General features: G+C 39.1%; 1 protein-coding gene across 1 annotated transcript in view; it reads left to right on the top strand.

Moving 5' to 3' along the window:
- ZNF804B (zinc finger protein 804B) overlaps positions 1 to 26,903 on the top strand; it is a 73,865-nt gene extending 46,962 nt beyond the window's left edge. The window contains exons 3-4 of the mRNA XM_027777587.2: positions 16,629 to 16,759; positions 19,534 to 26,903. Of these exons, the coding sequence (XP_027633388.2) occupies positions 16,629 to 16,759; positions 19,534 to 23,224 (3,822 nt within the window). The 3' untranslated portion in view covers positions 23,225 to 26,903. The remainder of the gene's footprint in view (positions 1 to 16,628; positions 16,760 to 19,533) is intronic.
- Positions 26,904 to 27,680: the final 777 nt, after the last annotated feature.

Here is a 27,680-nt window from a genome sequence, read left to right as displayed (position 1 = left end):
GTGCCTGTATCGTTTAATGAACAAGATAAATTATATTGGGCACTGCTGTCCTCTTGTTAAATGTTTGTATCCAGTTGTTTTTTCCACTTTTTAAAAGCCAGTAATGTGGACAGAAGAAACAGAATATACAGCTTGTTTTCTGCCTGCTTCTATGTAAAATGTTACCATTCATGCAAAAATGTTTATTCACCATGAACTAATAAGAACCAGGCAAGACTGAATACAGATTTACATTATATTTCATGTGCCAGCTTCAAGACTGGCAAACATAGGTACTGTTGCTTATAGGTCACATATTTCCACTTTTTTTGGGTTTTGGTTTTTTTTATGTTGGGTTGGTTTTTTTGGTGGGGGAGGTTTGGTTGGTTGTTTTATGGGGTTTTGTTGTTTGGTTGATTGGGTTTGGGATTTGGGGTTTTTTTTGTTGTTGTTGATAAATCAGTATCTGGAATAACTGGTCTTGCATCCATAGTGAGGTGATAGGGACAAAGCACTGCCAGATGCTGTGTTTGTCTTTGATTACTGTCTGTTCACAAGTACTTCAATTCATATTTTCGAAGGCTGTGTAGAGTAAGGGACTGTTCAGCCAGATTAGGGAACCTGTTGTGCAGGTTACAACACAGCTGTACATGTTTTATCTGGGGCAATTTTGTGCCATAGTCAGCTTTTTGGAAATACTGGGCAATGAGCTTTGCTACTAAAATTTTGTAACCCCAAATGTTCACAGAAAAATTGTGTTTCTGTCAGCTTCTGCATAACTTTTGAACAGTGCTGTCTTGCTCATATCTTTCCCTCCTCTGGAAAAATAATTCTTGTAATCCCGTTGGCATCCACAAAGTATATCAGGCCCTATGAACACCTGTCTAGAATCTGCTTCTGTTATAGTTCTGTTCATTTTTGACTGTCTGCACCTTCCATGCAGTAATTAACGTGCAGGAATGTAGCTGAGCAATTGATTCCTGTGGAGCTTTAAAGTCCTGCTAATCAACTATGCTTGTGTTTGAGTAACTGTGCAATGTGCCTTGTACATCTTTAAGGGGCATTCATAGCAGAAACAAATATTTAAAAGCAAACCAGAAATATATCTGTGCATCACCAAGACAGCAATAAAAATAGTGAGATTAGTCATTTATTATCCTTACTTAGTTAAAAGCATTAATTAACATCTTTTAACATGTCTCTAAGGAAAAAGAAAGGAGGTAACCCAGACTAATTATCATTTCACAGCTTTTTCAATTTCTTAATAATTAGCCTCCACCAGGAGCTATTAAAAATATGAGGGCTCCTTAAACACCTTCTCAGATTAAATCGCAAGAGAGTATCTAGAGAAATATAGACGATGGTCATGTGAATACCAAAAAAATATATTATCACAGGTGTTGGGACAGTAAAAACCAAATGTTTCCTGAACAAAAAAAAACCCCAAACTGACAACTAAACACTTGTTTATCAGGAAATTTCAGAGTAGAATGAGGTAGAGTAGAATTTTAGAGTAATTATTTTTGGAGTAGAATGGTTTTGCAGGAAGGTGAGAAGATGAAAACCATCTTTTGTTCAAAAGGTTTACATAATTTAGTTTCAGACAGGTTGAAATGGTTCATAAAGATTGAAATGCTTTGCTTCGACAGTGTTACTTTAAAAAAAATACTTCTACAATTACTTGTGTATTATTTAAAAATACTTGTAAAATATTAATTGTAGCATATGCACGCATATTCACTATTTCTGAGATAAATGATGAAAATTATAACTTTTAAGGCATTATGTCTCATTGCTATTTAGATGCATTGACATCAAGTCACTTGGAAGCCCTTGAAATTTTCATTTTTTTAATAAGTTTTCAAAATGTTACCCCTCCCACTAAGACTAAAAGGTAAAGAAAACCAAATGTCAAAATTCCTGCAGAGCAGAAATTCTGGTTCTTTAAACAGGTGTGTAAGTATAGAGGTATTGATGAAAAATAACCTGGAACCCTGTGGGATGCTTTATGTTTGTAGTTAGTGTTTCTTTGCTTGTTTTCAGCCCTTAACATGTTGATGGATTCTTAAGGCCTGCTTCCTTCAAAACAGACACTTAAATACTTTGCTCTCTATTTACACTTTCCATTTAGCATCTGTGGGATTTGGCAAGGTACTAAACTAAACCATATCCAGCAGAAGCAATATAACCTATTGCTTGTATTCTGAACTGCCCCGGATCTCCAGTCTCAGATAACGATCTGCTTGTGTGAATATCAAATCATAATTGAGAAATTATTGCGTACAGTGATATCATGTTTAAGGGTAAAACAACACAATTTCTTAAATAACATTGTTACCAGTATTTGTATACAAAGACATTACCCAAGAGGTAGAATGTAATTTTCACCTTTTAAGAGGAACCCAGAATATTCAGATTAAAATCATCTTGTTCTTTACTTCAAAGTAAAATTCAGACTTCTCATCAGCTCCTAATGACCATCTTTTCTGAGTTCTGCATTACTTTTCTATCATTTGAGGCTGGGTTACACCAAACATTCAATTCATTGACATAATTGTGGCTCTCAATAGCCCATGTCAGATTCTGGTTTTCCTTTCCATCTTGAAATTTAGCACAGCATAATGTCCCTATGTTTGGTTTAAAAAGAAAATGAAGATTCTTGCATGCAATTTGAAAATAGTCATAAATTGGACCTGTACACATCCAAAACAGCAAGTCGTAGCCTAGTAAATCTGAATATGTGGCATGTGACAAGTGTACAATAATTGTTACAGAAATTTATAGGAAATTAACACTTCATTATTCCTTATTTATTTTTGCACAAGTTCTTTCTAAAATTTAAACCAATAATACTTGGAAAAACAATGCAATATTTCTTCAGGAATTAAAATGATAATGTATGATCTAGTTGCCCTACTTCTCCTTGTCTCCAGAATAATTTACAGTATTAACTCACCTGGTCCGAAGAATATAAAGTCACTATCACCACATTGTTTCTGTGTTGGTGCATATTTTAAGAGGATTGTTGTTCCATTTGAGCACATAAACTCACAATCTTTCTTTTTTTTTTTGCAAGAAATAATTATAATTCAGGGGTGTAGAAAAGTATGGATTGCTGGAATAAGAAACCATGGCATAAATAAAAGAGCAACTTTTACAGGAATAAAAGTTTTCTGGGAAGGAGTAGTAGAGCAAAGCTTGCTTAAAAGGTTTTTTGTGTCAAGTGACAGGAAAGAACTTGACAAGTGACATAAAGTATTTCAGAAGTAGTGAGTGATAGAACAGCTTTATAATATTAAAAATGTCCACATCTATGTGAAAAACTAGATGTGTGTTTATAGCATCATTTGGTGTAAGAGTTAATACAAACAGACATAGTCTGGAGCTGGGTAAGAGGGGAGAGTGGGACATTAAATGTTACTCCCTTAGCTCCTCAGCATGCAAAGGGAGAAGTAGTTTGGGATTGCTCTTATAAAAGTGCACAAGGCTCATTTCCACCCCTTTTCCAATGGAAGGATGTCAAGTTGCAGCTCAGTGATATGTTACGCACCAGTGGGCTGAACTACATCTCTTGACCACATGCTTGCTTTTAGCTCCCTCTCTTAGTAAAAGCCTCAGACACTGCAGGTTGCAACAACAGTACGTTCAAGAGGACACAATACAAACAACAAATTGCAAATAAATAATGTTATAAGCACATGGCAATAAAAAGGGTAGTGGATAAGCCAGAATATCTTGGCCTTTATAAACCGGAAAATTAGGACATCATTCCCTCTGCAGTTTGGTCGTCTTTTTCCATGACACACTGAATTTGCTTAGGAAGCACCTTATCACTTTTGCTGTTTCAGAGGGAAATGCTGCTGAACTGGGAAGAGAGATGAGTAAGTCAAGTAGAGGGAAGAAAGGACACTAAAGTCAAAAGAGGCAGCACACAGAATACATAATAATGATGTGAGACAAATTTGGGAAAGAATTAAATAAAAGAAAAAACATGTAATCGAAATACCTTATTTTAATCAGTATAATTTACTGAGATGTGTTCTCAGAAGACTGTCTCAGATAATCAAAGGCTAAACCAGGCTATTGCAGGAGTGAATTACCCTTTGAAAAAAATGGGACATCTGTTCATCTCCTCCTGTAAATAAACCATAGACTGGAACATAAACCACTAGTCCAATCCCATGCATGAAGAAATTAAAATTAACAGATCATCCATCTGAATTTGCTGCCTCCATGGGCCTCCCTTCTGTCAAGAATAGCACAAAAATACTTCATCCACATTGTGGGTCTCCAAAAAGCTGATCTTGAATCTATATGTTATTAGCATTATGGTGATCAACATAGGCGTGCAGGAAATTAAAAAAGCCAAATGATTGTATTTAGTAAATGTAAAGAAAATATTTGCATGCGTTTGTATAAATAACAAACTGTTACACACACTTCTTTAAAGGAATCTAGTTTCATAAAGGTGAATGAGCTTGCCAAAATGGACTGGGAGGATGAATTCAAATGGAAAGGTATGAGAGAGACCTAGGAAATTTTGAAGAGCACTTGGCAGATGGTTTAAGAACCCAAATCCCACAACTGAAAAAGACCAAACAGGTTATAAACAGCTAATCTCATTTAGAAAGAAAGTCAGTGCTCTGTGTCTTAAATTTATAATAAAGGAGAGAAAGAAAAAATGGCTGGTAAAGATCATAAATCAGAAGTGAAAAAATTGGAAAAGGTGATGGAGAAAGTAAAAAGGGGCAAAAAGAAAATCTTTAGTCATCAGAGGTGAGGGCAAGAAGGTTTCTGAGAGTATATTGAGAACATAAAGAATCTTCTGCTCCAAATAGAAATGAATTACTTGTTAGCAGTGATGTAAAAAGGACTACTCGACACAGATTTCTGTTCTATACTTGGAGCAAACCCAGATGATTTAGTCACATCTATGCTGTTTATGACGACTGTGAAGTACCACTCTACCAATAGCTAAAAAGGATATTAAACAACGTAATCTAGAGTTAAATATTTTTGTACCAGCAGGTTCAGGGGACTACCTTTTGAAGTATAAGGAAAGAGATGGCTATAAACTGTCCTAATCGTTAATGTTGATTTTTAATAACTCTCAGAGCACTAGAGGAAGATGCATCAAGCTAGAAGCTAGAAAATGCCATGCTAGGATTTAAAAAGAATAAACAAGAAAATCTGTCATCCTGACATTAGTGCCAGGGAAAATACTGGCATGACTGATACAGGACTCTGTGAAGTATTAAAGAACAGTAATGTAATTAATTTAATGTTGTTTATGTAAAATAGATCTTGTCAAAGTAACTTGATTTTATCAATTTATCTGTTAAAACATAGCGAATCAGGATGTCCCTTGTCTTGTGTTATTGAAAAATTTTGATCAGGTGATTACAAAAGTTATTTGTGGCCTTTTCTTATTGACAAAAACCGCAAGGAAAAGTCACTTATTAAACCTGTTTTACTTTGAGCAGGCATTTTGTTGTAGGTTGCTAGATTCCTGGTTACCTTTAACTCTCCTACTCCAGAACAGATCAGTCTACTTTAAGCAAATGCAAGAGAGAGAATATTTTGATCTTGACTGGAAAAAAAACCAAAAAAACCCAGCCCCTAAAACCCCAAACCAAACAACCAAAAGTGCTTTTTATTGATAGCTATTACATCCTATTAGAACAAAAACCCACCAATATTCCACTTCCTTGAGATATTTGATGAGGCTTCTGCATATAGCTGCCTTTAATATCCTTAATGCACATATTATTTTTCACTGTTTGCTCTGACCATACATTTTCATCTAAAGTGCATCTGAGTGGTACCTATAAACAACACCTCCAGTGCATATTAAAATAACTTTTTTTAGTGATGAACTTGTTCTCTGGTACAGCACTTCAGTCTGCTGATTCAACTGTCCTTTGTGTAACCCTATGCACATAGCACAATAGTTTGTAACAGATTTATCCTTTATGATTTATTGTTGTTCCCTCAGCACTACTGTATTTATCAAGAATCAACTGGTTGTACAGGTAAATCAAATTTAGGCTTGATTCAGATGTCTGGCATCTTTCTTTTGTTTCAATGAGCTTACAAAGAGTTAATGAGATAAATATATATATGTATGTGCTGATTTAGCCTCCTCCATGCTCTTTTCAGAAGTCACTCCATCTCTTTTTACCTTCTTTTCTTTATTTCTAAAATGATATCATCGTAAAGATACCTGTTTCACAAGAAGCCTGAGATCTGTCTATCTAAAGTGCTGCATGAAATCTACGTATGGTCATTTTTACTGTCATTTTTGTTACCCTGAAAGTCTGAAGACTGCATTGAAGAAAGTTTGAGGTGAGGCTTTGGACTCACCTGTTGAATTCTTGGACAATCCAGACTCCTGCTCTTTTCCTGAATATGTAGGTGATTTTGTATTCCACCTGCTACGGTTAGAACAAAGAAAAAAAAAAAAAAAAATGGTGAGACAGGATTAAAAAAGATGGGGAAAAGGCTTATATACTTTTTGAAGAAGATTACAAGAAGTACTGAAAGTTTTGAAAGGCAATAGTCTTGCACAGGGTCTGTAATACCCCTTTCTTTGCTTTAAGCTGTTTAAATCAGAAGGAAAAACAAATAAAATATATGAGAGGATGTTTTTTCTCTGGTTAAGAAAGCAAACCCAACACCCTGACGAGCAAGGTCATACGTGGATGTGCAGTGAAGATACAGTCCCTGCCCCAAGTTTCTTATCATTCAAGTATGTTGCTTTTACTAGGTGGATTACTCTGTATTCCAAAGTGGCACGGAATATGTCTAATCAAATTATACAGTGTGCAGTCGGCTTGTTGAAGTATATGACAGTAAGTTCATTCGAACTGATATAAACATGGGTGGTCAAGTGGAGCATATGCTGGATCCACAAATAGCTCAGGCCTTCAGATGAGTGAGTTGCTGCCACAAAGTGCCTGTTCTATCCTCTACAGAAATGGCCCCCATGAAAACCATCTGTTTTAACTTTACTTGGGGAACCTCATGAGCAGTACAAATGGATGTACTTTCATCCAGCAATGGCTGAAATCAGTTTAATTAGCAAAAATACTTGCAGATCTGGTTGAACAATAAGAAGCTCCCACAGAAAATACACAGGTGCACACTAGTAGGTCTTGATACTTCCGGCATGAAGACCCACTACACTAGATCAGACCATCTTTCTATACAGATTTAACACCAGTTTCTATGAAGACATGCAGAAACAAACCCTCCAAACAGTCACCTGTAATTTATCTTTCTGGTTGGATCTGTGATCAGCATCTCATTCTCTAAGATGAATTCTGTAGTGCATGTCTGAGGACTAATTTTTCCCCTCTCCTGCTATCATCTCATTCCCTAACCTAATCATATCAGGATATTTTCTTTCTGTCTTCCCATTCACTCCTGCTAACAATATTGAATCTGTTAAGATTGACTATAATATAAGCTACTCCAAAAAATTATTAGTATCACACACTTCAAAGTGATCTGTAGCTATTTAAAACCATAGAATCATTTGGGTTGGAAAAGACCTTTAAGATCACTGAGTCCAACTGTTAACCTAGCACTGCCAAGTCCACAACTAAACTGTGGCCCTAAGTGCCACATCTACATGTCCTTTAAATACCTCCAGGGCTGGTGACTCAACCACTTTCCTGGGCAGCCTGATAAATGAAAATTTATCAGCCAGTTCTTGAGTTTTGTATCTCATGTTTAATTCCTGTATGTATTTTGGGGATTTTGTTTACCATAGTAGAAGGAAATCCCTTTGCTGCTGTTTCCTCCCCTTTACTTAGAGAGCTAATACCATAAGTTTCAGACATAAAGTCTAAATTATGTTCTCTAGTAACTATCATTCTCTTTTGATGGTTTGTGTGAATTCATTTTACAAACAACGTAATTGGTTCCAGTGTTAGGGTTACAGGCAAGAAAATAATTACTGAAATTCACTTTCCTTTTTTTCCTTATTTAACCCTTCTATGGTGAATTTGTTTAGAACTTAAGGAGCTTTTCAGCATAGTAGAAATCAATCTCTAAAGCCTATCAGGCACTCAAACACTCACATTAGTCCATGGACTTAGATCCAGACAAGGCTCTCTAAATACGACAGAAGATGTATACCTAATGCTGACTGAAGAAAGCAGAGGTATATACTATATTTTTACCTGCGGCTGCAAATGCATTACAGAATGATGAATATTTTGGAGGATGCATTGTGAATGAGACTGTGGGGAAAAAAAGTCTAAATGTAAGTGGAAAAAATCCTTTAATTCATAATAACCTGCCATTTTCTAACTTAATGCATGCAAAATTATGTTTTCCCCCAAAGCTGCCTTCTATTTACATCAATGCAGTTACACTACTGTGAATAAGAAAAAAGATTTGCTTCTCAGTATACTTGCAGCAGCAGTTACTTCCTCCAGAGTCTAAAGCAGTTATACTGAGAACCCTTGTTAGGCCTATATGATGGGATGAGCATGACCCCTGGCAGAATGCTCAAAATGAGAAGTAAAGCTCTCCCTCAGTACTGTGTTCTCATGGTCCTCAGACTGAATGAGAGAGCAATATAGAAAAAGTGGCTCCTGAAGCCAGAGACCGCCTGGAGAATGAGTAGCCGCAAATCTGGCAGAGAAATGCAGATTATGAAAACCTTCTCTGTATTCTTGGCGATTATTTATAAAAAAGCCCAGATGTCTTCTTCAGCTTTCTATTACATGTGCCAAAATTGCACTAATTCAAAGTACTCTTAAGCAACCTGTAGACATGGATATTGTCTATAGCAATAAATATGTACAAATAGCACCAATTTCCTCTATCAAAAGTCTACATATGAGATAGAATCATAGAAGAATTTGGCTTGGAAGGGAACTTTAAAAGTTATCTAGTCCAGCTCCCCCCTGCAATGAGCAGGGCCATCTTTAACTAGATCAGGTTGCTCAGAGCTCCATCCAGTCTGACTTTGAATGTTTCCAGGGATGGGCATCTAGCACCTCAGTGGACAGCCTGTTCCACTGTTTCACCATCCTCATTGTAAAAAATGTCTTCCTTATATCTAGTCTAAATATACCCTCTTCTGGATTAAAACCATTACCCCTTTTCCTATCTCAGCAAGCCTTGCTAAAAAGTTTATCTTCATCTTTCTTATAAGTCCCCTTTAAATACCAAAAGCCTGCAATAAGGCCTCTCCAAAGCCTTCTCTTTTCCAGGATGAACAGCCCCAACTCTCCCAACCTTTCCTCGTAGGAGACGTGTTCCATCCCTTTGATCTTTTTCATGGCGCTCCTCTGGACCCACTCCAACAGGTCCATGTCCTTCCTGTGCTGAGGACTCAGAGCTGGATGCAGTACATGAGAGCAGAACAGAGGCATAGAAACACCTCCCATGACTTACTAGGCACACTTCTCTTGATGGACCCCAGGATTCAATTGGCTTTCTGGGATGCAAGTGTCTGACTTTCCATCCACCAGTACCCCCAAGTCCTTTGCAGGGCTGCTGTCAATCAGTTCTCTGCCCAGCCTATGTTTGTGCTTGGGATTGCCCCAACCCAGCTACAGGACCTTGCACTTGGTCTCGTTGAGCCTCATGAGGTTCACACGGGCCCACATCTTGAGCTTGTCCAGGTCCCTCTGGATTGCATCCAGTCCCTCAGGTGCCTCAGACTGGTATCTGCAAACTTGCTGAGGTTACACTCGATCTCACTATGTCATTAATGAAGATATTAAACAGTACTGGTCCCAATACAAACCCCTGAAGGACTCCACTTGTCACCAGTTTCCATCTGCACATTGAGTCATCGACCACTACCCTCTCGATGGGACCATCCAAACAATTCCTTATCCACTGAACAGTCCACCCACCAAATCCATATCTCTCCAATCTAGAAAGAAGGATGTTGTGGTGGACCATGTCAAAGACCTTACAGAAGCCCACATAGACAACATCTGTAGCTCTTCCTTCTCCACTGATGTAGTCACTCCATCATAGAAGGTCATTGAGTTGTTCTGGCAGAACTTGCCCTTGGTGAAGCCATGCTGGCTGTGTTGAATCACCTCCCTCTCCTCTATGTGTCTTAGTATGGCTTCTAGAAGGATTTGTTTCATGATCTTCCCAGGCACAGAGGTGAGGCTGACAAGCTGGTAGCTCTGAGGGTCCTCTTTTCTACCCTTTTCAAAAATGGATGCTATGTTTCCCTTTTTCCAGTCACTAGAGACTTTATCTGACTCCATGACTTTTAAAATATCATGGAAAGTGGCTTGGCAACTACATCACCTAATTCCCTCTGGGGGACTCTGGGATGCATCTCATCAGGTTCTATAGTCAAGCTCTGCAGGGGGATCTGGACGGGCTGGACCAATGGGCTGAGGCCAGTTGTATGAGGCTCAACAAGGCTCAGTGCTGGGTCCTGCACTGGGGGCACAACAACCCCACACAGTGCTACAGGCTGGGGAAAATGGCTGGAAAGTGCCTGGTGGGAAAGGACCTGGGGGGGCTGGTTGACATGTGCCGGCTGCACATGGGCCAGCAGTGTGCCCAGGTGGCCAAGGGGGCCAGCAGCATCCTGGCTGGTGTCAGAAACAGTGAGGCCAGCAGGGCTGGGGGAGTGACTGTGCCCCTGTACTCAGCACTGGTGAGGCCGCACCTTGAATGTTGTGTTCAGTTTTGGGTCCCTCATTTTAAGAGGGACGTTGAGGTGCTGGAGCGTGTCCAGAGAAGGGCAACGAAGCTGGTGAAGGGTCTGGAGCACAAGGCTTATGAGGAGCGGCTGAGGGAACTGGGGGTGTTTAGCCTGGAGAAAAGGAGACTCAGGGGGGACCTTAATGCTCTCTACAGCTGCCTGAAAGGAGGTTGTGGTGAGGTGGGTGTTGGTCTCTTCTCCCAGATAACAAGTGACAGGACAAGAGGAAACAGCCTCAAGTTGCATCAGGGGAGGTTTAGGTTGGATATTAGGACACATCACTGAACAGGTGGTCAAGCATTAAAACAGGCTGCTCAGGGATGTAATGGAATCACCATCCCTGGAGGTGTTCAAAAAATATGTAGATGTGGCACTTAGGGACATGGTTTGGTGACAGACTTGGCAGTCCTGGGTTAATGGTTGGGCTTCATGACCTTAAAGGTCTTTTCCAACCTAAATTATTCTATGGTTCTGTGATTCTATGAGATATGCGTGTTCACGTTGCTCAGGTGGTCACAAACCTGTATTTCTCTTACAGTGGGAGAAACTTTGCTCTCTCAGTCCCTGTCTTGCGGTCCATCCACTCAAGAGGTGTAGGAAGAGAGGTTGCCAGCGAAGACTGAGTCAAAATTATTGAGTACCTCAGCCTTCTCCTCGTCCATTATTACCAATTTGCCAGTCTTGTTCATCATGGGGGCAATATAATTTCTTTGACTTTCCTTTTCTGGCTGAAATACCTGTAAAAATCCTTGTTATTCTTTGCATCTCTTGCTAAGTTCAGCTCCAGCTGTGCCTTGGCCTTCCTGACCCCAACCATATACAACTGGGCATCATCCCTATACTCTTCCCAGAATACCTGTACCTGCTTCCACTGCTGTGCATTTCCTTCTTGCCCTTGAGTTTGACCAACAGGTCTTGATTCAACCATGTCAGCCTCCTTTCCCGATTTCTTACACTTGGGGATTCAAGAGCTCTTGCATTCTGTGGAAAGCATCCTTAAAGATCTTCCAGCTCAGTTCTCCTCCCTTGTCCCTGAGGGTAGCTTCCCAGGGGGTCCTATTGACTAACTCCTTGAACAGCTGGAAGTTTGCTTTCCTAAAATTCAGGATCCTGACTTTACTCTTCACTCGACCCATACCCCTCAGGAATGTGAACTCCACCAGGGCACGATCACTGCAGCCCAGGCAGCCCCCCATCTTGACATCACCGATTAGGTTACTTGTGTTGGTTACCAACAGGTCCAGTATCACATCCCTTCTGGTAAGGCTGTCTATTACCTGACTTAAGAATTTATCCTCAACACATTTCAGGAACTTCCTGGATTGCCTACAGCTCACCATGCTACTTTTCCAGCAGATGTTGAGGTGGTTGAAGTCCCCCAGCAGGGCAACAGCCTGTGAGTGCAATGCCTCCTCTAGCTGGAACAAGAAGATTTTGTCAATAGGCTCTCCTTGATCAGACAGCCTGTAGGAGCCAACAACCCCAAGGTTCCCTTTGTTGCCTTGGTTTCTAATTCTTACCCATAAGCTTTCAATGTGCTCACAGCTACTTTTCAGAGTTAGCTCTTCACATTCAATCCATTTCTTGATGTAGAGGGCAATCCCTCCACCTCTGCTTCCTCACCTACCACTTCTGAACAGCCTCTAGGCATACATAGCTGCACTCCAGCCATGGGATTCGTCTCACAAAGTTTCAGTAATGGCAACTAGGCTGTAGCTTTCTAGCAGCATGGTGGCTTCCAGCTCCTCCTGTTTGCTGCCTGTGCTGCGTGCAGTTGTGCAGAGGCCCTTCAGCTGGGCTGTCAGCTGTGTCACCCTCTTAGAGGAACAGCCCTTAATAAATAAGATAGCTGCCCTTAATACCCTCCGTACACAATGAAAAGATCACTTTATCTCTCTTGTTTTAGACAGCTGCTTTAAGAAGAGGTGATTAGGTCCCTAAAAGTGCTTATTTCTTTCCAGTGCTTGTAAAGAAAATCTAAAGCAACTACTATAGGCATCTAAATTTGACCAGATGAATAGCAATCCAGAGAAATGTTCACCTGCACAGGGAGGAATAGAAATCAGGATCATAACTCTGGAAAGAAAGGAATCTCAGTACTGCAAATGCAGCTAGCAGTGAGTATGTTACAAGTGCTCATAGGTCAGTGAAAAGCAAGTACTGACCACAATAAAGTGACAAGTTTAAAAAAACAACCCAACATTAAGAATGGGGAGAAATTGCTAAATTACCGGTATTTGGCCACAGATATTTCATGTCTAGCAAAAGTACGTAGCGAAGATGCAGCTCCATTAACTCATTTGAATCTCCTGGTGATTCATACCAGAGTTCAGGAGGAAAAGAACAGATTCAGCGGTTTTTGAGAGGCCAACATGACTCAGACCTGGTTGTATAAGTACATCTTTCCATAAAAATCAATACTATTTTGTAGTCTTTTAATATTCTGTGTGGGTGTTTATAAAAAAGGGATGGGTTACTTTTAGATAAGGCAATGTCCACATGCACATGTGCACAAAACCCAGAGGAAGAATAGAATATGAGTCTAAAATTTAAATATAACTGCATGGCAATTATATTTGTAGCAGGTGAAGGACAGACCACAAGATTGCTGTTAAATAAATCATAATTTATTACACGTGCCTGTATATGAATGCCCAGTTAAGTACCTAATTACATGAAAAATGCAATTGCTGTGTAAAGCGATGTTAATTTTCAAGTGCACCTGCTGAGTTTAGGGTTGTCATTCAAGTACCTGCTCAGTGCATGCTGTTGTGCACCACCTGCGGAAAATATTTGTGTGCCTGTCAGGAGTCTGGCACAGGTTATTAGTGAAGAAAACCATGGGTTTGCAGGTTCAGCAGGCAGTCCCATGGTCTATCCAACATTGCTGACAAACTTCATTATGATTCCTAACTGGAGCTCTGGCAGTGCAGCTTTTTTTATTTTGATGAGGGGATGTGCAGGGAGAGCCCTTTCTCTGCTCAGACCGCTTTAGATTTCTTGGATTTCATCTCTGGTTGATGAGTCCTCTGCTATGTTTACCTACATTTTTTCTGCTCTTTTCTCCTTCCTTGACACATGCTGTATGCCATTACAGAGCAAAAAATACTGCTAGAACTTCTATTCTTAGTGTTGGTCCATTTGCTTTGTTGATTATCATCCTAACTGTCAAAGAAGTGAAACGGCATTGCTTTGCAATACCTGCACTCCATAGTGCCAGCTTTCACATGGTTCTTTGTTTCCCTGACAGGTAGAAACTGTTTGTGTTTTTCCCATGAATGCTTTATGTGTGGTACCAAACAGCTCACAGTGACAACTAAAACCTAGCAAGCAGCACTAAAGGACATTTCTCAAATGTGTTTCTTTGCCCTTTCTTCACATTGAAGATGTTAGTAAGACTCAAGACTGACTATGTTTTTCTATGGAGGACAGGATCTGTACTGCTTAAATAACCCTACACTCTTGCAAATATTACTTAGGTGACAGAAAGTGGATTCATTCTGGGAAGATTCTCTGATTTCTTTTACAGTTTTGGCTTTAACATATTATTTGAAAAGCTTCTTTCTTGGTCCAAAGGTAAACTTGTCTTACATATTCATCCATTTTACTTTGCAGGGAATGAGGTTGAGGGAATGGAGCACTGTGTGACTGGCCTGCCAAGGGGTGAGTGGCCAGTGAGGGAAGGCATGTAAGGGGGCAAGAAAAAGCTAAAAATGTGGTGGAGCAACCATTTATTTCCAAGGAACTTAAGCCTAAGAGCTTTAAAGAGGACTTTGCAGCTGTCCTGTTTCAAAGTCTAGTTCAGTAAAGTACTAGATGTTGGCGCTGAGAGAAGCTTTCCAGAGAAACATACAGATTTGACAGACTGTAAATATTTCTGATGAATACGGTTAAACTTTCAACAAGTGGCAGGATGGTTCTTGCTGGTCGGTGGTGCACCAGTTCCCTGAGCAACTGCCTTTCTGGCCTTCTCACCCTCATCAAAGGGAGTTTGCCTGTGCAGAGACATGAGAGTGGTTGAGAGCCAACTCTTAAGCTCCCTGAGCAGCTGATTTTTGGGCAGCCCAGCTCTCCCAATCTCCAGATCAGTGCTCAGAGGCATGTGTCTTGGGGTCCAGAAGGCTGATAGCAAACAAGAAACTTCTGCTCTTACTCTCCCAGCATTTATGTATTTTTCTGTCACAGATGTTACCTGGCTTTTAAAAAAATGCCATACTTGAAGGAAGCTGAAGTGACAGTGGTGGGAGATACCTACCATAGCTTTCCAACACTCTTCACAGAATGTAATCATGAACCGTGCATGGCCTTTTTCCACCAAGGGTTCCTCTATGCCTCTCTGTCATATTATGTCATTGCCACTAACTAGATGACTTCATTTTAGCTGGAGAAAAAAAAAGCTGCCATCTCTTTAGATGGTATAAAAGAACCACACAGTGGTTTTCACCTATTCATTTTGCCTTCATCTACTGACAAAATCTAGACCTCTCTCCAGAAAGCCATTCTCTCTCATCCATTTGTCATTCTCTTGACCTTTACAAGTTGAGGAGTCAGCCCTGTTTTTCAAACGTGGATGCCTGCTGGCCTGTGCAGACCTCTGTGCCATGGCTAGACTGCTGCACATACCTGAGCTGCAAAAAGCGATCTTTGCTGCTTACAGTGCTGGGTCAGCCTCCAGTTTATCCTACTGATGCACGTTTGCATGTCTGGCCATGCTACAGGGAAACAACAGCATGAGATGATGGTAACAATTAGGATGTTGATCTTTAGGTGCTGGTGGGCAGTCAGGTAACCGTAGATGCTGGCAGCTGAGCAACAGTTTAAAAATGACTGTGATACTGCCTTTCTTCAAGTCTAGCTTGCAAAAACAACTCTATGGGCTCCATGGAAAATTTAGTATTTTCTGGTGTTGATACTGTAGTTCTGAATTTCACAGAAGAGCACAGGGCTGCCTCCAGACCAAGGGGCACGTGGATGCAGTGGTTTAGTTCTTAGTCCTTATTCTCAAGGTTTCCAGTTTGGGCATCTGACTGAATGCACCAGAGCTCTCTTCTGGCTGATAAACCTGCCTTCCCCAAACACCATGGAACTGTAGAGGTAGTGAAGGGAGGAAGGCATTTCTGTCATGGAGCACGGAAGCATGGATCTGAACTGGGAAGTTGTGAGGTTGGACGTGACCTGCTGAGTCCTAGAGAGCACAATGAACTCAAAGGCAAGATAGCACCACTTTTTTTCAGAGGATGTTCTTGACACTGTTTGGTTTCTGTGTTCTTCACTTTTCCTTATACTATCAGCAATGCAAAACCACGTAATAAAAAATGTAATAAAGACAAAGAATTTTGCTCTCTCCAACAAGAATTACCTGATTTGTAGATGTTTGAGGAAACTAAAAAAATTGTGAAAATAACCATAAAAGTGTTTCCTGATCAAATATTTCAGACAGTAGTTCTGTCTTTTGAAAAACAAATGCATCTTCAAAAGCCAAGAAAACCAACACAGAAGTACACATATATCCATGCATACATGTGCAAGTACAGAGATCTATAAAATACATTACACACACGAGCTCAGCTTTATTCCACTGTATGCCTGCGGGCTGAATTTCAACGGACTGAATTTCTACTGACTGAATTAAATAGGAAAATTTCAACTACATTAAATGGAGTCTGGTTTTGTGTATGTATTTGTACACAACAGAAGATTTGTATATTCAGAAGAAACTAAAAAGCTATCATTCATATGTAGGTATACATCAACTAAATAGCAATGGCCCAATCATGTCATTTTGTTAGGCAAAAATAGCATTTTCGATCTCTCTTTAAGATGATAGCATTTTAAGTATATTTTTACTCTCCATTTACATGCTAACTTCACCAAAAGCAAATAAATTGAGCAAGAGGAAATGCATCTGCTGTGTACATATTTAATCCCTTCTCTTTTTGTTCTTTTCACACAGAGATTGAAAGATTTAAAACAAAGGGAATTTGCTCGAAATGTGGCTTCAAAGTCATGGAAAGATGAGAAGAAACAGGAAAAAGCACTCAAGAGGCTCCACCAGCTTGCAGAGTTACGGAAGCAGTCAGAATGGCAAGTATTTAAAACTTGTGTTATGTTTTAATGTCCTCTTTCCTCAGTCCCAGAAGAAATCTCCATATTTTTACTCCTACACTCTGTAATGTACAGAGATTGTGTACACTGTAACCTGTTTTCAGCTGTCCCTGACTCCAAATGTTCCTGCTCTGCAAACCATAAAATTGAAAACCCATGAATTAATTACTTGCTATTTGAAGGTTTGTGTTCTTCTTTCCTGTAGCCAGTTATTCTCATCTCTTCTGAACTGAGCCATTTGAAGATGGTTTTATAATATCACCATTTTACCTTATTCAGACTGACCTGAATAGGTAACTGTCTTATCATTTGATAGTAGGTGAATGGGAGAGGAAAAACACCTTTAAAGCATCTGTAGTTAGTCTGTGTATCATTTGCACTACTTTTAGTATAGTGAGGTTATTCTCACAGTTTCTCAGTAGAGTAATGAAAGTGTCATTATGTGAATGAAAAACAAGCAATTAACCGAGTTAAGTTTATCCAATACCGTTAGCTCTATTGATGAATATCAAGATATTAGTACAAAGTTTACACAAATAAACCATTACATTTGAGAAATCTCCTTTGTTTAATGACACTGAATGCTTCAGTAGAATAGATTGCCACCAGACCAATTGTTTATGTTAATCTATGACCGTAACGAGTTAAGTAGATAATTAAACTGGCATCCTTTTAAATTCGTATCAAGCTTACTGTACCCTGGAAATAATAACATTCAGAGTTTATTATACACTCATTTTGGCCTATGTAATTGCTTTTGAGTAATCTGCTGCAGTACAACAGTTTAGTGCTAATGTATCACTTTTATGGTTACAACTCCATCTTCATACAAATCTACTGAAAGAAATGTAACTGCCTGTGGGAAGATGCCTTTATGTCCACACACTTGAAGATGTAGTCTCAGATAGATTGATAAGGTCAGTGATAATAGGAAAGCCAGAGTGAGGCTGGGAGGGAAAAAACAGGTTTGCTTTTAGGTTTGTTTTGGGGTTGGTTTTTTTTTTTTCCCTCCTTTACAAAGAGCCTGGAAAGACAATGCTTGCTATTCCTATTTTTAAGTACTAATAGGTTCAGGCGTGGCTGAGAGCCATGATCTTGGCAGAGGGGTGGTAGCATCCCGTTGCTCGGGCGAGACAGAAAGTCAGCCTTTCTAAGTAAAATTCTGCACACACACACAATTGCTATTGCCCCCGAGTACAGTGTCTCAGGTTCCAACAGAGCTCCTTACAACAAGCTAATACAATTTGACAACGAAATTACTAAATTACTGTTAATCTCATGCACAGAAAAACTGGAAATACAGCTTTATTTTGCTGTTTCAAGGAGACTTTGAAAAGGATTTTTTACATGTCTTCTCCGAGAGGTAATTTCTTCCTAATGTACCGTAGTGAATTTGTATCTCCTGATGCCAAATTTGTGGTAAATGCAAATGTATTCTCAGAAATGTATACATACTCTCATACTCTGAGTTGACCCTACTCTAGGGAGTCTTTATGTCATTCCCACTGCTGAAGATCAATGCATTTTTGTAACATTTATAAAACATGCTAGCCTATTTATATATAGCTGTTACGCAGATCTAGCAGTCATAATTTACTTACATTTAATTAAAATGTCTGTAATTTTTAATCAAACTCTTTACTGAAGCTGGTTCCAAGATTTTTTCATGTATGTGTACTGTGGTACTGCATTGATAGCAAATTTAGATAACTGGTCTAATGAAATGCATGTTTAAAATACTGCTTGGAATAACATGTGTATGGTGGCTGTATATGTCTCATCTCTAATGGAAAATGGCAACAGTTATTCCGATCTCATTTAATTATTTATTGCAAGAAATCAGTGTTTTACCATGTTTGTTAAGGTCTTCTTAGAATAGAATCATAGAGTCATTTAGCTTGAAAAAGACCTTTGAGATCATCAAGTCCAACCATTAACCCAGGGCTGCCAAATCCATCACTGAACCATGTTGCTATTGATATTTCTTTTTAAGTACAAAAAATCTAAACCACAGATTTAAAATCTGAGAGGTCTGGGGAAGAGAAAAAATGTTATTAATGAAAGTAGAATACAGAAAGAGAAAGTATAGTAAGAGTCAGTCAAATGGTGGTTGATAATGAGAGCCCTGAAGTTCCATATTGATGGAAATTCACCTTGTCTCCTTTTCCCCACCAATATTTAGTGATAGTTTCAGCATTAATGTCTCTTTGAATATTTCACAAAGTCATTCATTGTGAAATAATATAAAGATAAAATAAAACTCTGCTCTTAAAAGTACATACAACCCCCAACAAGCAAGCAGAATGCTGCCTTTGCTCTATCTGATAGAGTTTGATTCTGCAGTTGATTCAAGTGGAAATGCCTCATTTTGAATAAGGCACAATTTCCTTTGCAGTGGCCTCTCAGAAAACCACAACTTACCACAGACCAGATTCTCCTTGATATAAATTCAGAGTAAAGACAATGTTGTTTATTCTTGATGTATATGGGCACAACTCTGAATAAGATCTTTCATGTGCTGACTTCAAATCATAAAATTTTCTGTATGTAAAGACTGTCTTGCCCATTTAGGAGCAGAAGTTCAGGGCTAGACTGCACATTTAACTTTTTGAATCTTTAGAAATTTAGTTCTGCCTCATAACAGCATGAACGACACACTTCTTTAGCAGACAGCCATTGTCAAATGCGAGTTCTGCCTTAACTTGGTTACTTAATAGAGCTTTCTCTTTTTTTTATATTTATATACCTTACAGCGTCACTGGGAGTGGACCATTGCTTAAAGCCCCCAGATTAGTTGTGGAAAAGCAGCAATCATCAGATGGTATTTTCCTGTACAAGGGCGGCAAGTTCACAGCCAGTTCTCAGAGAACTGCCACAAGTGAAGGACAAGGTTTCTCCAGCAGTGTACTAGAGAAACAGCAGCTTATCATAAGCAGGTACCAGTCCTCTACTGAAAGACCCCATGCGCTTGGAAATCAAGTCTCACAAGTGTTCCCAGATAGCACCAATACTTCTCAAAGGGCAGGAGTGTCTTTCTCATTCTCTAAAAAAGTCCCTTTGAGGCTTGAGTCCTCGGCATCAGTCTTCAGTGAGAACTCTGAGGAAGGAAATGATTGTAGTGAATCCCCCAACCATAAAACAAAGCAAGCTCTTGAGGACTGTCGTTCCAGCACACTTTTAGAGGAGGACATGAAAGCAAGCTTGGATAAAGGGCCACCTGCTACACAAGGCCAAATGGATTTGGATAACAATGCATCAAGTCATGCAGCTGCAAAACCTAAAATGCTAAAGGAAAATGATAAAAGTAGTGATAGAGAATTAGAAGAAAAGGTCAGTGCTCATCCTTCATTTTCCAAAGTCAAAATACAGCTTTCAAATTTGGATTTTTCTGGTTCACTTAGAGAAACAGAGCAAGAGAGCAAATTGAATGAGTCTGAGCAATTGTTAGAAACTCTCATTTCAGCTTCATGCCAAGCTAGCAATTTTTGTACACAGCTGAACACCCACAAGCACAGCAATGCACACCTGCCTGACCAGTTACCTGAGCTCCCAAGACAGCCAGCACCTGAACTGGCATGCACAAGAAACATTAATGACAGTCCTGGGATGGTAAAAAGAGAAAGATCTTCGGAGAGTTTAGGAACCACAAATGGGAATATGGAAACACATCCAAGGGAGACAACGGTTAAAGAGGTTAAGCCCCAGGCATTGCCTTTCCTCCACGTAGTGAGCAAAGATGGCACCACTGCGCTGCAGTGGCCCACAGAATTACTTTTGTTTACAAAAACCGAGCCCTGTATTTCATATGGCTGTAATCCATTGTATTTTGACTTCAGACTCTCTTTAAATCACAGAGACAGTAACCATCATGCAACAAACAAAGACACCTGTAAAGAACACTCTATAAATAGGACTGAAGGTGAAAATGAAGCCTCAGGTTTAATAACACACAAGCAAATGTCAAATGAACAAGATAATCAGTTGTTGAAACCAAAGAAGATGAAAGCTTCCCTAAATCCAAGAAAGGCCAAGCAAAAAGCTGAGTCAGACATAGGGAAAGAAATGAATAAAAATGGTCAAAAATGCATTGCAGATTATTTGAATGAAAATATACCCAAAGTGCCTGCTTACCTTGATGTCTCACAAAAGGATTATATGACAGAAAAAAGTCTTCATACAACAACACTGAGAAGACCTTTAAAGTATCATTTTCATAGCTGTGAAAGAAAAATCCAGAATATTAGAAATGAAAGCATTTCATTTTCTGCTTTTATGTCTAGGATTAAAAAGTCTAAAGCTGCAAAATGTCATTTCATTTATTCTGAAGAAAAACGTGAAAACCAAAATGACTGCAGATCCATTCAAGATGTGGCCAGCTGCAGCAGTGACATAAGTGACAGTGGAAAAGACTCTAGTGGAAGTTTCCTTAGTTATCAGTCCAGTTCAACAAGCAGGTATTCAGAAAATGAAGGATGCGGAAGTTACACAAGATGCTGGAGATTCCCGTCTCCTCAAAAGTCCTCCTCTGACAGACATTCCAGCTATTCTGACACTTCAGTTAGCAGTACAAGCAGCTGCATAAGCTACATGAGTCCCACATCAAACAATCATAGCAGAAATCATTTGCTTTTTTGTTGTAAAAGAAAGAGGAAGACAGCTGAAAGGCACAAATGTAAACACAGAAAGCACAAGTGTATTTTCACTTCTGATGATACAGATGAGGATTATCTTTGTCACAGTAGAAGTCACAGAACTAGAAACTGTACACAGAGGGGCACAGTTAAATATCAAAGATGTTTGAGACATAAAGTTTTACAACACAGAGACAGATCTAAACACAGCCGACGTAGGCACCGGCATTTTGGAAAAGTGCATAGTAGAAGTAGAAGCTACCATAGCTCCAAAAGTTGTTCCACCAGAGATTCAAGAAGCAGTGAAAGATCATCCAGTAGCAGAACATCAAGAGGCAGCAGTACAGGATCCTTCTCAAAAGAGGCTGACAACTGTGGAAACAAAACAAAAGAGGATGCAGAAAGAGGTTCTAACACCAAATCGGGAAAAGCTGAAACTGCACATTACGACTCTCTGAGTATGAGTGGTCAGGCAAAAAACTTTGCTGCCTACTCTTCAGAAACCCTGGCAAAAGGCATCTGTGGAAAAAGAAAGTCACTGACAGCCAAGTTACTTTTAGAAAGAGTGCAGTCCAAGAAAACCCAGGGGCAAATGCATGATTCAGAGAGATTTTCAAATGCTTGTGGGATAGAAGTAAAGGATCACTCACAGAGTCACTTTGCTCTTCAGTTTCCATCATCGGTAGATGACATTGCAATGTTACCTTTGCCAGAGAAACTGCTAAACATAGGTAAAAATGACATGGGGCATGATGAAATCAGTTCATTGGAAACCAGTGGGAAGGAAAACAACTTGGAAGCGTCAGAGATAACTAATGTTGCTCTTTCAACAGGCACTGATTATGATCATTGTCTTTTTAAAGACATCATTCAAATAGGAACAAGCTATCAGAGCCGGAGCATAAAAAGGAACACAGCAATAAAGGAACAATCCAATCTCTTCATTAGTGAAGTGCAACCCTTTATACAAAGCTGTGACCCAGTACCAAAAGACTTCCCTGGTGCTTTTCCCTCTAATAAATATTCTGTTGTCACTAATTCAACGGAGACCAAAGAACAACTACATGATGCAACCATGGACTCGAACCGGGCAGAAGGCAGTTTGGACTCTCTTTGTGACAATGCTATGCAGAAGTATGATGACACAGTAAATGACCTGGAAGTGTACAGTAAATCCACCTCCTCTCCTTTAACGCAGCAGCCTATCACGTTTTCACCAGAGGAAGTAGACAAATACAGGTTGCTTCAGCTGCAAGCCCAGCAGCATATGCAGAAACAACTTCTGGCGAAACACCTGAAAGTTTTGCCTGCCCCAGGGCCAGCTGCCTTCTCTGCAACACCAGCAGTTCCTGCCCTCCCTGTTCAGCAGCACGCCACTGTCACCACCATCCACCACACACTGCTGCAACGCTTTGCTGTCTCAGCATCTGTACATCCCCACGGCAGCCATCTCTCCCTGGCACACCTCCACCCCTTCTCTCAGGCACATTTCACCCCCATATCACTTTCCCCATTAGCACCAGCCCTCATTCCCACCCACCCTGCTTTGCTGACAGGACACCCATTGCACTTGATGTCCACCGCCCCCCTCCACCCTTCCCCACTGACCTTCCCCGCACTACCACACACTGCATATATCCCAGCCATATTTACACCGCACCTGAATGGAGCCACACCTTCTGCTATACATCCAGCTCCTTTAGTTCATCCATTATTCCAAGGGCAAGAGCCCCATCACTATTCTTACTCTAGCCAGACCCAACAGTTACCTACAATAAAAGAAGTTTTCAGTGTTTCTAGCTATTTAAACTAGCCCAAATAATTACACCACAGCTCCAAAACCAAATCTGAATAAAATAAATTATTCAGTGTTCAATCATGTGTCTGAGGGGAAATCTACTGTTTGGCTGGGAGCACAACAACAAATATTTTAAAATCCACATTCTGTCTGATGGCATATGAATGTTGATTTTGTTCTCCTATCGGTGAGTAAAAGCTGGTTTAAAGCATTTTATGATACTATCACAAGGAGGACGGGGTCCGGCTAGTGTCATTCTGCAGAAGGTTTGGAAAGAACAGCCTGAAGTGAAGTCTGTGACTATCAGTAGGAATGGGACCACAGCACCCAGACACAACAGGACCAAGAATGTCAACACTGATGAGTGATTTAAAGCCACACAATTTAAGGTAGAGCAATCTTGACACACCTCAAAGGTTTGTTTTTCTGAGTGTGTATATGCAACAGCACAGGTCTTGGTCTGTTTTTTCAGACTGAGCAAAAAAGAAGGTGTTTGGGACCACAAGTCCCTGGTTCTGCCTCCTGGACAAAATAAACTGGGGAGCCTCAGAGTGAGGGGTGATGAGTTAACTCTGGAAGAAGAGGGTCACAACAACATCTCAAGGATACTTTAGTGATCTTATCCCTGTGATATGTTGCTCAGACAGTGTAAAGGGACTGCAGTCTGCCCACAGGTATGTAACAAAAAAATCTCTTAGCGTAGGGGCCTCTGTGATGGCACAAGCAGGCTGCTGTTTTTCCCCCTGAGCCAAGCATCCAAGAAGGCAAGGGAAAGAAGGGGAAGAAGCCAAGTTCTTTGGCATTGCCTGCATGTGGCTGTAGCATAGGGTATGTCGGGGGTAGCCCACAGCAGTCCAGAGCAGCCAAGCAGCTAGTGTTGTCTTCGAACCTCAGAAGTCCTTGGCCAAGACTGCAACACTTCTTTCCTATCAAACAGAGCTCTGATGTGTGGGAGAGTCTTGCCCAAAGAATGTGTAAATATGTTTCGTCCCTTTCACAAACAAACAATTGTCTGGTCCTATAAAAATCCACTGATATTCAAAAAAATGCAGAAGTAAAATTCCAATTGGAAAGTGGCTCTCCAGGTCAAGCCTCATAGAAAACCATGCCACAGTTCTCAGCATTTCGAGGTATACTGAACCTAAACAAATATGTCAAGATTCTCGCATGGCTTCCCAAACTCTCAGCATACAAACCAAAATTCTGAATCTGCAATGTTTGAATGCATGTATCCAACTTTCAGGGTGATGCGTGGTAGAAATTGCTAGTAATACGTGTATCTGGAAATAAGTGAGGGCTTCAGGATTTCTTTGAATGGCACATTTTGACTATTTCTATATTTTTTCTAATTCAATATGGGATATTTAGCATGAAATTAAGTTCATAGTTGTGGTTAGACTGCAGGCATGCTTCCCAATATAACTGGACAGTGAAGCGTCCAAGAGACAGTGCCTGATTACTTGGATTAGAAACATTTGAAATAATTTCAATCCATTTGCAATAAGGTAGCGCACAATTAATGTATACTTCATAATTGATATAAAACACATTTAAAAACCTTTGGAGGATTTTATTCCATTCTATTTAGTTATCTGAAGAAACTGAGAAATCTAATTGCAATTGAGTATTTAAAATACAACCCAGGACCAATTTTCTAACTTAGTTTTAATCGAACTAGATTCATCCATTGCAATAAAATGGTATTGTTTTAATTTCTAAAAGCAGTTGCTTCAGCATAAACCGGTATTATGCCAAACGTTTTAAAAGGCTTTACAAGTTGTAACTGGGTTTTTTTGTATTTTCAGATTAGTTTCTTTTGATACTTAACATTTGAGCCCTCAAATAAAAGCTGTCAGGAAAAAATCTGGAGACTGAGCAGAAGCAAAACATTTTTGTATTGAAAAAGGTTAGAGAAACCAGTACCCTCAAATATCTTTTGGTTGGATACACAGCTGATCTATTAATTACATTAACAAAATGGATTCATGCCATTTTGGAGTTACTTATCTTTATGGTTTAATTTTCTTGTTTTAATTATAGAGAACATCTTTAATTTAAATAATTGGTTCAGAATTACCGAAGTCAGAAATGTTCTTTGTGGAAGATGTTAAAAATAAACATTTCCACAGTTTTGAAATTCTTCCTTTCATTTTTGGTTGAAAATCTTTTAAAATTAGATCTAAATTTACATATAGTTTCTGTGCTCGTGAAATGTTATTTTCTGAGAATCAAACATATTTTACTGAATGTGACTTACTTCTGAAAATTAGTACTTGCTTGCCTGGGTGGAGATCCGTCACTCAGTGGACCACTTGGAAGCATTAGTTATAATTCTGTAGAAACACTTGCAATTGGACATTTTAAAGGAGCAGGTCAACCTGTGCAGCTGACTGAGCTGCACAGCCATCACCACCAGTTCAGGGCTAATGCCAGCCTAAAAAGATGCATTTCCAGCCCTGCAAGCTGTTAAATTTATAGGCCCAGTTCCATTCCTATTCAAGAAAAAACAGCTGTTCTCATTGTATATAAGAGTTCATTTGAATCCAAAGTAGGTACACAGAATAAAGTGGAACAGAAGAAATGACAGACTAATCTCATCTTTAATGTGTACACACATTTTGTATCCCTGCTTCTTACAGGCAATGTTAATATTGTAGAAAGTCCTATGGCAAGAAACCTGACCAAACGAAATTTAACAATACCCTACTACATAGATAATTTATGGAAAATAGTTATATAAGTTTCCCTTAATGTATGCACAATACAATGGGATTCTAGGAAGGAACCGAATCATAGGATGTCCATGCATCATTGTATATACCAACAAGGATGATGTGGTAAGGCAAATGAATAGACAATAAGGATTAAATTTAATTCTTGGAATAATGGGAATTAGGATTTTGAGAGGTATTGATGGAAAAAAGAGAGATTAAGAAGGAACAGAAACAGCACAATAGCAAAACAGCAATCATTGACTACCAACAAAGGGAATGTCCAATACTGAGAAGGGATTTTCTTGGAGAAATGTAATAAAATTATCAACACAGCTGAGATTATATTTTTGCTCTAATTGCTGCCATATTTGATTTTCATCAGTAATGTACATTAAATACATACCTTTATTATTATTTAAAGCATAATTGAGCCTGATGTATGGAGCCGTTCTACAATTTTGATTTTATTTATACTGATTTTTAAAAGACTTACAGTATCCTGGTTGCAGTGATATATACACTCCAAGTTAATAACCTAGTTTAGCTTGGTTTTATATTCTGGACACATAATCCAACAAAACAGGTCACCCACACTGTAATATTCCAATAACAGAAGTTTCCTGAATAACACAATGATAAATTTGTTTGTTTGTTTGTTTTCATTTTGTAACTGAGTCACTTCTGGAATACATGTAACATGTATATTTGTTGTGCAGATTTGCATAAAAATGCATTTGACCAGATTGATTTTAAAAGTGTTAAGTTTATATTTAAAACTGGATAATACTCTGGCTAGTATAATATGTAAACTAGTAATTTTGTTTTGTATTCTCTGTATAAAGTGTTTTATATTATACAGTAGCTAAGTGAATTGCACTATTGTACATGCAACACGGCTTTTTTTTTAGGTTATTCAAGGAATTCCTGGGAATGTAGTTTAATGCAATAATATTTTTTTTCAATAAAAAGGCTTACTGGTATAAAGAGTGTCAGTCATGTATTTTTAATGTAAAGCATACCAAAAGGCAGCAACATAATAAAATGCAGAATGATGCAAACATATTCTGTATTTTAATCTGCAGAACTGAAATGCATTTAATTCATCCCTGTGGCTATAATCCTGAAATTTCTTAGAATGTTTCCTAAAGATTTTAGTATGTGTTACAAAAGTGGGTTGTTTAAATGGAACTAAAAATAAATATTCCTTACAAAAAAATATTCTATCTATGTGGTTTTTGCAAGTACTTTTAATGGAACAACATCCTTTTGTATATTTTAATGCACTAATCAGTTTATTTAGAATGACACTTATAATTCACTTGCCAGGTTCCCCACATAATGCCTCTGAGCTATGATTCCTAATGCTCTTGTAGAAGGCCCTTTGGTGAAGAAGCTAACAGTAGGATCCAGAAATGTATCATTCATTCACCTTTTAACCTTTCTTTAAAAATTATCTTAGTCATGATAAGTATCTCTTTACCCCATGTTTTCCCTTTTACCTTTTTATTGTATCTTTTTCCATCCTTCTTTCATTTATATTGTAAGCTTTCTGGCACAAGGCTTTGGGTTTTGTCATATAGGTACTCAGCTTTGGAGGTCCCATGCATTGCTGCTATACTAACAGTAATTGTAAGGCTAGTTATAGCCATCAGTAGATGGTTTCAGTAGTTTCATGTCTCCATGTGAGCATAAAGACTGAAATAATGTAAAAACAGGTGTCTGCACTCTTGTCTTTTGAGGTGTGGTGTGACAGAGGT

The sequence above is a fragment of the Falco peregrinus genome, chromosome 5, assembly GCF_023634155.1.
Source record: "Falco peregrinus isolate bFalPer1 chromosome 5, bFalPer1.pri, whole genome shotgun sequence".
Lineage (NCBI taxonomy): Eukaryota > Metazoa > Chordata > Aves > Falconiformes > Falconidae > Falco > Falco peregrinus.
This window is presented reverse-complemented; position numbering and strand designations above follow the sequence as displayed.